This window comes from Vipera ursinii (assembly GCF_947247035.1).
Source record: "Vipera ursinii genome assembly, chromosome: 3".
In the NCBI taxonomy this organism is placed as follows: Eukaryota; Metazoa; Chordata; class Lepidosauria; order Squamata; family Viperidae; genus Vipera; species Vipera ursinii.
The window spans coordinates 120,920,988-120,935,548 of record NC_139516.1 but is presented as its reverse complement, the minus strand read 5'-3'; the positions used below and the strand labels follow the sequence as shown (position 1 = coordinate 120,935,548).

The following is a 14,561-nucleotide window of genomic DNA, read 5'->3' as shown; positions in this document are numbered from 1 at the left end:
GCTTTCAGGTGCTTTGGAGAATAGCTTGACTTCCTCTTCTTTGTGGCAGCCCCTGAGATATTGGAAGACTGCTATCATGTCACCCCTCACCCTTCTCTTCATTAAACTACACACACCCAATTCCAGCAACCGTTCCCTATATGTTTTAGCCTCCAGTCCCCCAATCATCTTTGTTGCTCTTCTCTGTACTCTTACTAGAGTCTCGACATCTTTTTTACATCGTGGTGACCAAAACTGGATGCAATATTCCAGGTGAGGCCTTACCAAGGCATTGTAAAGTGGTATTAGTACTTCACGTGATCTTGATTCTATCCCTCTGTTAATGCAGCCTAGCACTGTGTTGGCTTTTTTGGTAGCTGCAGCACACTGCTGGCTCATATTGAAGTGATTGTCTACTAAGACTCCGAGATCCCTCTCACAGTTACTACTATTGAGCAAGGTACCACCTATACTATACCTATGCATTTGATTTTTCCTGCCTAAATGTAGAACCTTACTTTTTTCACCATTGAATTTCATTTTGTTAGATAGTGCCCAGTGTTCGAGTCTGTCCAGATCCTTCTGTATCTTAAGCCTATCTTCTGGAGTGTTGGCTATTCCTGCCAGCTTGGTGTCGTCTGCAAATTTGATGAGTTCCCCATCTATCCCCTCATCCAAATCATTAATGAAGATATTGAGTTCCCCATCTATCCCCTCAGTTCCCCATCTATCCCCTCATAATAATATAATAAACATAATAATACGGGCATGTAGGCAATAGATAAGAATATTTAGTTTGTAACCTGCAGCAAAGCATGGCATTTTGGAAGACCTGATGGACCAACCACAAGTTCTACAAAAGTGAAACCTGTAAAGCTTTTGACTTTTCTGTGGTTTGGATAACACAAGATCTCTACAAGGACAAGACTGGAACATGTTCCAGCACTCTCAGCCACACCATAGCAAATCCTAGCATGGCATAACCCCCTGGAATCCTAATCCATTTCCCATGGTTTCCCTTCCTTGCCTCCCTGCCTCTCCTTGCAGTGGCAGTTCCAGCAGTATTGGTTGCCATTGTTAAGCAAGGAGTGCAAAGGCAATTAGGGATGGATTTCGCAAGGCTGCAATTTCTGAATTCCTGCTGGCTTCCCCATTGACTTTGCTTATGGGAAATGGCAGGGAATGTTGGAAATCGTGATCATGTGACCGCAGCTCACTGTGATTTTATAATTGCAACCTGGGTGCTAAATGCCTGGCTTACCATCCCATGGCCATAGGAACATTGATGGCTGGAATTCCAAGGGCTAGTGGTAACTATCACTTGTTTAGCACTGTTGTAAGTTTGAATGAGTGGTTGTAACTCGATGACTATCTGTAGTTCTGCTGCAACCAGAGAAAGGAATTAATTGCAGCAATAGGACTGACATTAAGATATGCAGAGGACATGGAGAATTTAAGATTCTGTGATCAAGGGTGCTGCTTGATTTAGCTCTGTGATACCATCTTTCTTTCTAGTGGCAGAGACACTATGATAATGGAGATTTTTTACTACAGATGGAACTTCTCCATAAAACTCACTCCCATGGTGTTATCCCTCTAATCAGGGACCAAAGAATTGCAGCCTTTATAATGAGTTTGTCTAATCAATTAATTCAAGGCTGAAGCTCTTCAGTAACTTATGGCCCATTTAAATGCCCATTACGTTTTCCCAGTTTGTTAAGAAAGTTGTGTTAGAAAGTACAGAGAGTAATAATCTTTTCAGTAGTAGCTTTTCAAGCAATATAATGATATACAATATAAGAAAATGCATTGTTGTATTCAGTATCTCAGGAAAACTAAAAACTAGATACAAAAACAGATCTTGCACTTATCTTAAGATTGTGTTACTTAAATAATTGGATTTGGTTATCACTGCCAAAATAACATTTTGGAAATGTGCCTACAAAATATAATGCTTCTGAAAGTTTAATTTTCACATCTTTACGTAGATATTTGTTGGAGCATTTAATAATAGTTCAGAATAGTTATTTATCATATTCAACTGGTAATTCTTATATGAGTTTTTTGAACAATGTGATTTGCCCAAGGCGGCACTAAATGAGAATTTTAAAATATGGATACTGAGGGAAGGGCAGTCTTCCTAAAAGAAAACACAAGTGGATTTAAAGTTGTTTAGCTTTCTTACCACAGATAGAAACAGGCAATGCCAGTCCTAAAACATTACAAAATCCCTCAAGAATTAGGAAAACATTTAAAGTCTCCTCTGCCAAACTTCTCTGTTTTCTTTTGCCAAATTCAAGCTATATATCTTCTTTTCTTCTCAGCAAAAAGCTAAAGTCTGACTTTTATGCTGTCTCAGACTAATCAAACAAAGCTCTTGGCTCCAGGAAAAGATTGCTTGTGTAAAATCAAAGGAAGTCTGTGCATTACTGTGCTTTTATACTGTGATTGTCCCATCTCCTATTCTGTGTGGTTTGTTTCTCTTTGCAGTTATAAATTGTGATTTGAACACCTAAAGCCATTTCCTGATAGGTCTTGAAGGAAGAGATTCATTTCCATAATTACAAGTTCCTTCCAGAGAAGTTTTTCTATTGAGCAATCTAAATCTTCAGCTTTGCCCTTTAAAACAATTGTCTGTCTTTTGACTTAACAATGTATGCCCCTCCCCACATACAAGTAAGTAAAAATGGAAGCTTTCTGACAACACATCAGGCTGTAGTGCCATTCAGTGTGTATATCATGCAATCTCTTAAAAGACAGAGACTTGTAAAACAATTATTTTATGAAAAGACATGAACTTTCAAAGTGAACTCATTATTTGTTGTCCTGCTTGTTTTTGTATTTCAGTTTTATGAACAGACGGGTTCTTTCTACTAATCCTTACAGAGGAAATGCTGCTAATGGCTATGCATGTCCCAGTGGGATGGCACTTCATTATGATGATGTTCCTTGCATAAATGGATCAGTAAGAATTGACTTTTGTGTAGGTCAAATAATTTATTATCTGTTGAACCTCTAAAAAACTTACGAAGCTTCTGAAATTAAATATCACTGGATATTATCACAAGGTTTTGTTGTGTCTCAACCAGAGAAGGGGGGAAATTAGTTCAGTATATCTCATATGTAAGCCAACACAAATATGTCTGTCTCTGTATTCCTTCGTTCATGAAGTTACACCTAAACATAATAGAACACTCTGGAGAAAAATAAAAACAAGGGTTTGATTAAGCGTGTTCTATGGCTAAAATACGGAGGGGGGAGAGAGAGTAATGAAAAACGTGCATGAATTTGTCTTCATGCAATTTTTATCCTATATATGTCCTAGCTATTGACAGATAGACCTCACTTAACGACTTCCTTGTTTAGTTACAATGGCACTGAAAAAGTAACTTCAGAACCAGTTGCTGCATTTACAACTATCACTGTATCCCGCGATCGTATGACCGTCATTTGCATGCTTTACAAACAGCTTCTGAAAAGCGGACTCAATGGAGAAGATGGTGGTAAAATCACCAATCAAGGTCTCACCTAATGATCCACAGTGACTTGCTTAATGCTGTTGCAGTCACACTTAAGGCAACTGTGTCATTGAGACAGAATTGATGGTCCCATTCATTTAGGAGTTTTCTCCAGCCAATCCCTGAAATTGATTGACTGTGATTACCCATGTGTATCCTATAAGTGTAACTTTACCATATGATAGTTTCCTCTTTCCAATATAATTACATTTCTTACAGTACTTATCCATCCATCCTTAGGAGACAGTAAAACTTTTAAAATATCAACAATATATTGTTACGTGTAGTTACCATAAATACTGGCTGAAATTGCCTCCGATTGCTTTCTAACTCCGTATATTATACAGCTCTATATTTTATCTTTCAGTGAATGCATTAGATCCTAAAATTATTAGAAGCTGGATCCATTTTCAGATAATTCTTGACAAAGAAATTAATGTTACTAACACACATTGATCATTCTGGTACATTGACACAGGAATAAGAAGTTCCCCAACAACATGACTTGTGGGGCTATGCACATTTACTTCTTGATTTCTTTGCTTGCATCCTTCTGTTGGGCAATCACCTGTAGTTATGGTTTCTTGGTTTCTAAATCTCTGTTTTTTGTGATGTCCAAATGAAGGTCCCGAAAATTGGTTATGAATCAGTATAAGAACCTAGTTTAAAATTCTAATTTGTAGGAACTTCTTAAATCAAAATGATAAAAATTAAAGCAAGGAATCAAAAGGCTGTTTTGCATCAAGACATGTTTAAAAAGAGGAGGAACGCTCTATCAAAATTTTAGTACGGGGAAGGTCAAAATGTGCCTCGAGTTAATTTGTGGGTTCAACTCAATAGTCAGATGTTTGGCATATTTCATTGAAACTTATCTGATAGACTATAAGACAGACGACATATGGATATTGAGTGGCATTATTTCTTACTATCCTTTTCAGCAATGTGTTTAGAAAGCTTAACCTTGGAATTTGCAAGGTTTCCATTTTGATGTAGTTATTGTGAACTAAAAGCAAATTTTAGAATAAAAATACAGTAGTACCTCGGTACTCGTTGTTAACTCATTCCGGGAGATGTAACAAGTATTAAAAACAAGTACCAAACAAACCACGGACTTATCTGTGTGACCCTTTGTTTTGGCTCGGAAGAACTTTGTATCCATCCCTTTTCCTATGCCAGTGATCTTCCCAGCACGGCCGACTTCCTGTCCACCTTTTGCGGCCGTTGCCTACTTACTTTTGAGCAATCTTCCTGAAATGACCGATTTCCTGTCCATTCTCCCTGGGTGTTCCCCTCTTCCTATTGCAGTGTGTCGAGTACCAAACAAACGACGAGTACCTCGACAACATTTTCACATCAAAATGCTTCGAGTACCAAATTTGACGAGTTTTGAAGCAATCAAGTATCGAAATACCACTGTATAGAACCGACAGAGAAGGAACTCTTGCTGTGGATTAGAGGGCTTTTCTTAATTGCTCAGTTAACTTTCTGATTATTCCATTTTTTTCAGTGCATGAAGTTATGCTAATTTACTAAGTATGTGTATTGCAGAGGGAACCAGAAGATGGCTTTCCTACTTCTTCTAGCAAAAACACAGGAGAAGATGGGCTTTATGATAACATGGGCCTGTATGATAATTTGCCATCTCCGAAAATTTTTGCACGTTGTTCACCAGCAGAGCGAAAAGCCAATAGATTACCTACTGACAAACTGTCCTCTAACCATTATAAACATCCTATCTCATCCAATCTGTCTTCTGCTCAGTCTGTCACTAATACCTCTGCTGTGGGGAGGGGATCTGTTGCACAGGTACTAAAATGCTTAATTCTTTTAATCATATTTCTTTTCTTGCTTTTGTGTACTGATCATTAAATGCTTACGGTTAGTTAATATAATATTGCAAAAATTGTTACCTTTAATTAAGAAACACTGGATATGAGAATTAACATCTTAGAAACCTATGCACTTTTCTTTTTAAAATTCTTAGCTTAATTTAGCTTGCTCCAACCCCTCCAGACTAACACTACAGCTCAGGACTCCAAATTATCCTTGAAGATTCTGGGAATTCCACCTGTAACATTTCTGAAAGGCATCAATTTAAATCAAACTATCTTAGATTTTACACAGAGCAAGTTTCGGAGGATAGATATACAGCAGACATGTCAAACACAAGGCCCGGGGGCCAGATCTGGCCCGCGAAGTGGTTTCATGCGGCCCGCAAAGCCATCCTGGAAACAGTGAGGGAACGGCCCCCACTGCCTTGGCCCTGGCCCAGAGACCCTCCTTCTGCCAGAGACCCTCAGATCTGTCCCACTCCTGACCAGGCCCCCATAGGCACCCTTGATGCGAACGATGTAGAGCTGGCCACGCCCACCCAGTAGGCCATACACACTCTAGCCACGCCCACCCAGTAGGCCACGCCCACCCAGGCCACGCCCACCCGGCCCCTTGAGGGCAACTGAAATGCTGATGCGGCCCTCAATGAAATTGAGTTTGACACCCCTGATATACAGTATTATTAATATGATTGCTTCAACAGCTGAAATTAAGTCCTTGGTAATGGTCAACTTCACAGCCTAGAACATTCTGTACTTTTCTGTACTATCTGTGTGCAATTACGTGTGTATGAGTACTGCAGTTAGTGTATCAAGTGTAGATCGTTATTGTGGCTTGGGTGATTCCTACTGTTCTGTGTTGTGCAGATGGTGCTGTTTCATTCTAAAAGAAACAGACTTACTTGAATACAAAATCATTTCAAATAAATATACGTCATTCAATTTTGTATTCACTTTCAAGTCTTTGGGGATGTGATCTTCCCAAATAAACTTATTTCACATTCGGAAGTAATAGAGACAATGCAGTTCCCATAAGTAACGGAGGATGGGAGAAGTTTTTGACAAGTTGGCCATATACTTGTGCCCTGTTATAGTTTACTGCTTTTTCATTTTGAGAGTGGAACAGTCATTCCTCTGCTGTCAGTGATCAGTGTACTGTCTGCTGTATATTTAGAAAACCAATTAGAAATTTGCCTAAAAGATTTGTTCTAAGAATAACAAGATCTGCTAAAGTTTAAAATAATAGTGAAATGAGTTGCTGAGGAATCTTTCCCCCCCCCCCACACACACACCAGTTCATTTTATTGCATGCATTGCAAAATGATTGTTGCTTGTTTCAAAAGAATGTTATGCAACATTGCTTCAAGAGTGTTTTTTATTGAAATGAGTAATTGAAGATTCCAAAAAATCAGATAAGCACAGATATTACCTCCTTCATGACTCATTTTAATGGCTCACAAAAGCCAATGTTATTCTGAGGCAAAACAATATAAAATATAAATCCAAACATTTCTTCACATTTCAACTTCCCATATCTGAACCATAAACAAATAACTAGTAAATAATGTAAGTCTAAATGTTGAAGTTCTACTCTTGTCTAATTAAAAACAGATGTCTTTTCACTCTTTGCAAAATGGTCCATTGCCCCAGTCATTACAACGTAGTTCTGAACATGTTGCAGTTCCAATAAAGGCTGATGTTATAAGATTTTATTGCCAGTTCGTTTCCGGGCTTAAGAGATCAGTCTATGTTTTCTGGAGATTCTGGGCTAGAATAATCATCCTTCGATGATTATTTTGTGATGTGGCCGTTTCTCAAGCAATATTTTTTTTAATTTTATGTTGTCTTGTATATTTTCAAAAAGCACAATGGATGCCTTTGGTTGCTTCAGAAGCATGGTTTTCTAACTACCTTGATTTTAAACTTTTAACCAAAACTTGCCTCTGTTTGTTCCCACTGTTGTAAGAAAACTGCACTTAATGGTTAGCAATAAATGCATTCTTGATTTTCCTTGCAGTTTAAAGGGAAAAAAATGCCAATAGCTACAAATGGAATTTCAGGAAAAGGGAGAACGTTAAATAATTCACTAAAAAAATCAGAATTTGCTTCAAATGTGAAACGTAGCAGCTCTAGTGAGTATTCTTTATTTCTTGTGGCTTTGAAATATCTTATTCTTTTAAACTATCTGAAGTTTCGAGGTAAAATAATTCTTTGGGCATGATAGATAAGTATTTGCCCACTGTCTTTATTTATTTATCTATTATCCATGCATCTGTCTATTGTCCATGAGATAAATGACTGCTCACGCAGAAATTTCATTACAAAAACCAAGGTCATTCATCATGATCATCAGTGTTCTAAGGTAAGTGGGGGGGGTTCAAGTTGATAGATTATAAGTAATTTCTGAAGAACTGTCTTCTTGTTGTCTTCTATTTCTACTTTGCTTAATATCTAGTCACATTTTCCTACTCCATTATTATAATTTATTTTAGAAATAAAATAAAAAATTGGATCACATTTGTATCATATGCCTAAAATATATGGGTTTCTCTATGCAGACCATTGTTTCAAGGAAGCAGCCAACATGTAGTTTGTACAAGACCAAGTGACTGATTTTTTTTGCAGCCTCTGATACTCTCCAAATATGTAATTCAATGGTGTCTATATTTTTTCACTATTTCTCAATGTCCAGTTTTCCTGGTTGCACATTGACAATGGAAAATAATTGTTTTGATTGTTCTGCTCCCAGTTGTCATAAAAATGCCCTTATCTTTATTTTTTTATAATCAAGTTTTTTATTATCTTACTATTTTATTTACTTTTCTAGCATAAAAATAAAGGGAGGAACAAATGGAAAATTTATGTTAAATTCTTCCTTCTTTTTCAATGCTACTTCTTAAAGCTTTGGAATTTTTGGACACTTTTTCTGTGTAATTTGGCTGGTATGGTTGCTACCATTATCTCGATAACTGCTCAGGTGCAGTAGGTCATAATCATAATCAAAATAGTAAATGGAAAGGACCTCGGAGGTCATCTAGTCCAACCCACTGCTCAGGCAGGAAACCCTATACCATTTCAGACAAATGGCTGACCAGTCTCTTCTTAAAAACTTCCAGTGTTGGAGCATTTACACTTTCTGGTGGCAGGTTGTTCCACTGGTTAATTGTTCTAACTGTGAGGAAGTTTCTCCTTAGTTCTAGGTTGCTTCTCTCCTTGATTAGTTTCCATCCGTTGCTTCTTGTCCTGCCTTCGGGCACTTTGGAGAATAGCTTGACTCCCTCTTCTTTGTGGCAGCCCCTGAGGTATTGGAACACTGCTATCATGTCACCCCTCACCCTTCTCTTCATTAAACTAGACATACCCAATTCCAGCAGCCGTTCCTTATATGGTTCGTAAGGTGTATTTTGAGCTATTTGAAGAAGTTTTTGTTTGGATTAAAACTGGAGTGATTGAAGATGTAACAGCAACCATAGAGGTAGAGATGTCAGCTCTGTCATCTTCGGCTTGGCACTTCTCTAGCAGCGACCATTGACCATTAGTGGGGAGGGAAAGAAGAGCAAATGGGGAATAAACATGTATAGGTTAGAGATGGGAATTAGGGAGGAGAGATGACGGTTTGAAAGAGACCAGAGATGCATGAATCCAACCTGTGCCAGTCTTCAAGGCCACAAAGCTTTGGAAAGGAATGTGAATTGTTCCAAACATCTAAAGCGGTTCCCAAAACACCTATGCAGCTCGCCATTGGCCGAAGACAATCTGGTCAGGGAGGGGAGGGGAAGGACCATGATGAAAGGGAAAAGTTTGTAACTGTTGGCGCAAGAACTTTAGTTCTAGCCTGTTTTTACTGCTGCCAGTAACCTTTAGTAAAAGAACCTGTCACTTCATCCAAATGGAGTCAAGGGTCTTTTATTCCTAAGGGATTTGAACAGGGCAAGTCTGACAAGAGGTATGTCAAATACAGAATAATAGTAAAACAAGTCTTCATTGAAATATTTGACTGTAAGCGGACATGCAAGTCAATGGGATGCCCAGGTTCGGTTTAGTCTTTCATTCTGACATAAGTTTCCTAGTTCAAATAATAATTAAACTTTTGTGTAGATGCAGATCAGTATAAGTATGGAAAGAATCGTGTTGAAGCAGATGCAAAGAGATTACAAACAAAAGAGGAGGAACTATTAAAGAAAAAAGAAATCCTGAGGAATCACCTGGCTCAGTTACGAAAGGAAAGGAAAGACCTCCGGGCAGCTCTTGAAATGAATCCTGGTAAGTTAGGCCCTTCTTTTTCTTTATAATCAAAGTAGGTCTCTAGCATCAGAAGTAGCTTTTTTATTGTTATTTTGATATGAAAAGATTCAAACTTAAAAACAGAGTAGTTATTACAGAGGAAGTCCCCTTCTGTTTACAACTTAAGGGAGTTTGCGTTACAAAGATGAGACCAGTAGACAAACTGCTACTCCGTGCCAATTTTCTGTCCCTTTGTAATATTCAATTAAAGGACGCGGTGGCTCAGTGGGTTAGGACAGAAGGTCGGCAGTTTGGCGGGTCGAATCCCGAGTGAGCACCTGTTACTCATCCCAGCTTCTGCCAACCTAGCAGTTCGAAAGCACGTAAAAATGCAAGTAGAAAAATAGGGACCACTACGGTGGGAAGGTAACAGCTTTCCGTGCGCCTTTGGCATCTAGTCATGCCGGCCACATGACCACGGAGTTGTCCTCGGACAAGCGCTGGCTCTTCAGCTTTGAAACGGAGATGAGCACCGGCCCCTAGAGTCGGAAACGACTAGCACACATGTGCGGGGGAACCTTTACCTTTTTACCTTTAATATTCAATTAAATTTGAGGATGCTGAAATAATGAGACATTCATTGTGTTTCCATATTCTTTTCAATGACAGCTAATGTTATGAAGAGGGTGGCAGAGATTCTTATTTGTTTCTTTATTTTATAGCAGTTCTGTTGTAGTTGTGTATATGATGTTACAGAAGAGGAGGCAACTGTTCAAGCATTAAGCTGCCACTTTCAAGGTAGTCCTGTGTTATAGATAGCATTATTTTTATACTGTTTTATTTGCCAGGCTGGATCATTTTAATGAAGTTAAATGCTCAAGACTAGTTTATACTGTTGAATAACCATAGCGCTAAATATAACTTACTTTGGCAATAATTTGCTGATGCAGTCTTAATTATTGTATTTTAATTATAGAATATTTTATCCAACCAGAGTGGTGTTCAGGTGGGTGGCTATAACAACTGAAATTATAAGTAAAAAAAGCAAACAAACAACTTGGTTACATTTAATGTGGCTGTTCAGATTAGAGTAACTTCTATTTGATGAATGATGATGACTCCCTTCTGAAGCTATCTTCTGTGAAGTGTCTTCACTTTCCAGTTTAAGAACAGAGTATACAATTTTATCACAGCCTCAAAGCTCACTTCTCTCCTCTGGATTTCAGGCCGGAAATCCCTAATAATCCTTGAAGATAAATTAAAGAAGTTGGAAGAAGAATGTAAGTTGAAAGAGTCTGAGCGTGTGTCTCTGGAACTAGAGTTGACGGAAGTGAAAGAGAATTTGAAAAAGGCTTTGGCTGGAGGCATCACACTAGGATTGGCAATCGAGCCTAAATCACAGAGTTTAACAGCACAGGTATTTTAATTTAAATAAATTTAATTTAATTTAACCTTAAATAGATTCTGCTACAAAATATATTTTATAAATAATTTTAAGTATCTCATTTTTAAATAATTACTGTCTGTCATGCTTCACATATGAGATTCAGCACTCAACTCTGTCGTTTGAACACTTTTGCTAGTTTAGATCTGTTACTACTTGGAGAATTATTATGCCATTTTATTATATTAATTATTAAATATAGACATAGAAATATAACAAATGTTATATATTATTATTTATTATAACTTGGCTTCTATGTAGCATATTGAGCACCAGAGTTGAACAGATTGTATGAAAACGTGGAGATAAGACAGAATGTGTCTTAAACACATCTGAGATTCTGGAACTTCTAACTCAAATATGCAGCCTGTTTGTACACTCGCCTCTGTAGTTGAAGATTGGAAGGTAGTGAATGTAATTAATTTTTCAGAAGGAGTCAGAGAGAGATCCAGAAAATCATAGATCTGTCAGATGAATGTTTCTTCTGAGGATGATAGTAGAGACTGCTGTTAAAGATAAAATTAGCAAACATTTGGAGACAAAGGCCTTCGTTAAGGATACCCAACATGGCTTCACTAAGGGAAGGCCTTCTTAGCTAATTTACTAATAAGCGTGTAGATAAGGACAAACCAGTAGACATCAACTGCTTAGTGTTTCAAAAAGTGTTTAATAAAGTCCATAATCAAAGACTTCACAGTAAGCTTAACAGCCATGGGATAAAATGGCAGGTCCTCTTATGGGTAAGCAACCTGGTAAAGAACAGAAAACAGAATTGTAACAAATTTACAGTAGAAGTAAATGGACATTGCTCACAATGGAGGGATAAAATTAGTGGGGTCCTCCTAGGACAGGGATAGGCAACCTCGGCTCTTTTATGACTCATGGACTTCAACTCCCAGAATTCCTGAGCTGACTCAGGAATTCTGGGAGTTGAAGTCCATGAGTCATAAAAGAGCCGAGGTTGCCTACCTCTGTCCTAGGACCAGTGCTTTTTATAAATGATCTGGAATCAGGCAGGATTAGTGGCGTAGCCATGTTTGCTGCTGAGAGATATATGTTTCTTCGCTACTCCTAGATTTCTAGTTACATGGCCCTGAAATTATTAACTCATTCAAAGGACTGCAGAGATTCCTGACTATGAATCTGCCAATATTACACTGTTATCTTGTTCTTTCAAAACAATCTTCACATTTGTCCAATAGGATAACACCCTCTTCTTAGAGAGCCAGAATAGTTTAACTGCTGATACAACTATTGGTACTTTTTGATAGCTGTGGTTTCAGGTTGTTTTCTATTTATTATTTAGTCCCCAGTTTTAAAGCATCAGGCACTGGAGAATTCACCCATCTCCAGTTGCGATACAAGTGATACAGAATGTTCTATGCCTGTGAATAGTGCAATTGTCCTGAAAAGACATTCATCCTCAAGCACCTCTCCATGCCGAGGCCACGTGCTTCAGAAGGCAAAGGTGAGGTTCACACGGTTGTTACATATTCTATTTCTACTACTACTACTACTACTATGTAGCTTGGTTTATTTATCCTTTCTCCATAGTAGAGAAGCCAGTTTGCTGCCTTGCTTTGCTTTGAAAGAAGATACTGTTGCTCAGAAAAAAAAGCCCTTGGTAATCATATTACCCTTAAAAGTTTGTTCTTTTAGTCAGGGCTTTTTTTCTCATAGAACGCTCAGAACGGAATTCCGGCACCTTTTTTGGATGGAACCTTGTAGGATAGGTATGACGTGTGAGTTCCGGCACCTTTTTGTTATAGAAAAAAAGCACTGCTTTTAGTTCAAGTGAGAGAAAAAATGTGGAAAAATAGTTCTCCAGTTGCAATATGATTCTGTAAAAAAATGTTTGGATTTTCTGCATGTTTGATTAGCTTTGCCATGAGTGTTATCAGAACATTGAGTCTTACCGTATTTTCCGGCGTATAAGACGACTTTTTAACCCATGAAAATCATCTCAAAAGTTGGGGGGTCGTCTTATACGCCGGAAAATAATACATAAATCAATCGAGCGCCCCCGTTCTTGCAAAGCAACTTCAAGCCTCCTTAGTCCAGTCCCCCCTCCAACGTGACTCTCCCTTCCCACCCCCAAGAGCCTCTCAGCCCCTTCCCCTCCCCCTTGCAAACGCCAGACCCCGGGAGCTCTTGCGTGTATTCCAAAGGGTGGGTGGAAGGAAAAGCCCCTTTTGGCTCCGGCTTGGCTGCAATTCAGCGAGCCCGGGAAGGCACGCCCTCCCCTCTCACTGTGGAGGAAGCAGGGCAGGCTGGCGTCTGGCGGGAGCTGGCAGGGCAGTCCTGCACACGCGTACGCTCCCCGGCTCCTAAGGAGTCCTCGGGGAGCTGTGGCAGGCGCCTCACGCTCTTCCCTCTTGAGGCGGCATCGGCGGAGCCGTCCGGCGTCGGGCGGGAGCCAGCAGGGCAGTCCTGCACACGCGCGCGCTCCCCGGCTGCTAAGGAGTGCTCAGGGAGCCGTGGCAGGCACCTCACGCCCTTCCCTCTCGAGGCGGCACCGGCGAAGCCGTCCGGCGTCGGGCGGGAGCTGGAAGGGCAGTCCTGCGCACACGCGCGCTCCCTGGCTGTTAAGGAGTCCTCAGGGAGCCATGGCAGGTGCCTCATGCCCTTCGCTCCCGAGGCGGCACCAGCGGAGCCATCCGGCGTCGGACGGAAACCGGCAGGGCTTTGCATTATCTGCATCAGACGGGTCTGAATCGGGCTTGTGTCGGACACTTGACAACTGGCATGTAAGTATTTTCCGGCGTATAAGACGAAAAATCTTGAAAATCATCTCAAAAGTTGGGGGGGGGGTCGTCTTATACGCCCAGTCGTCTTATACGCCGGAAAATAAGGTACATAAAAAAGAAAGTCCACCAGAGCAAATGACACTAAAGTTTGGTTCTTGCTTTATTATTTTATAAACAGATTCATCCAACTTATAGTATGTGAGGATAAAAATGTAATCATCACCCTATTTTAGTCAATTTGATAAAAGAACGTGGGCTTTTTGTTCAACAGTAAAAGCTTATTTGGGCCAACCCTGCCTCACATAAACTTCAAACATTGACTGCCATTATTAAGATAAAAATCTTCCCACATAAGCAAAAGAAATTTCTGAAGATTTCTGTAAAAAAAAAGGCATTGAAAAGATGTAGAAAAATATTCATGAAGCTCTACACCTACGCTAGTAACCAGTCAGAAACATAGTCTTGAAATGGAGAAAGTTTGGGACATTAAGAAGTTTCCAAAGTATGGGCTGTGCTGTTAAAATCACTACAAATGTGCAGTGTGAAATTATTCAGGTGGTCACAAACAATCCCACAGTAAACAATATCCAGATTTGTAAATATCTCTCACATTAGCTAAAGTCGATGCTCATGATTTTATCATAGCTTGTAGCTGAATTCAATATAGTTTCACTGCCAAACTAACACTATTGATCTGCAGAAGGAAATGAGGAATGGTCTTCCAGAAACCCCCAAACCTTGGGATAGGAGCATATATTGGCCATAAATTGCCTTTCATTGGTTCATATTAAGTGCTTTATGAAGGAGAACAAGCAAG

General features: G+C 39.3%; 1 protein-coding gene across 4 annotated transcripts in view; it reads left to right on the top strand.

The window, feature by feature from the left end:
• Window positions 1-14,561, top strand: part of AFAP1 (actin filament associated protein 1) — a 74,338-nt gene that overhangs the window by 51,600 nt on the left and 8,177 nt on the right. The window contains exons 12-18 of one of the 4 annotated variants that reach the window (XR_014491969.1): window positions 2,827-2,962; window positions 5,046-5,303; window positions 7,347-7,461; window positions 9,428-9,592; window positions 10,276-10,351; window positions 10,780-10,970; window positions 12,304-12,342. Coding sequence is in view for 3 of the 4 variants with exons in the window: in XM_083358333.1 (XP_083214459.1) it covers window positions 2,827-2,962; window positions 5,046-5,303; window positions 7,347-7,461; window positions 9,428-9,592; window positions 10,780-10,970; window positions 12,304-12,465 (1,027 nt within the window). In the remaining variant the exon portion in view is untranslated. Of the gene's footprint in view, window positions 1-2,826; window positions 2,963-5,045; window positions 5,304-7,346; window positions 7,462-9,427; window positions 9,593-10,275; window positions 10,352-10,779; window positions 10,971-12,303; window positions 12,466-14,561 lie in introns of those variants that run through there. The other 3 variants (XM_083358334.1, XM_083358333.1, XM_083358335.1) reach the window with 3 other exon arrangements.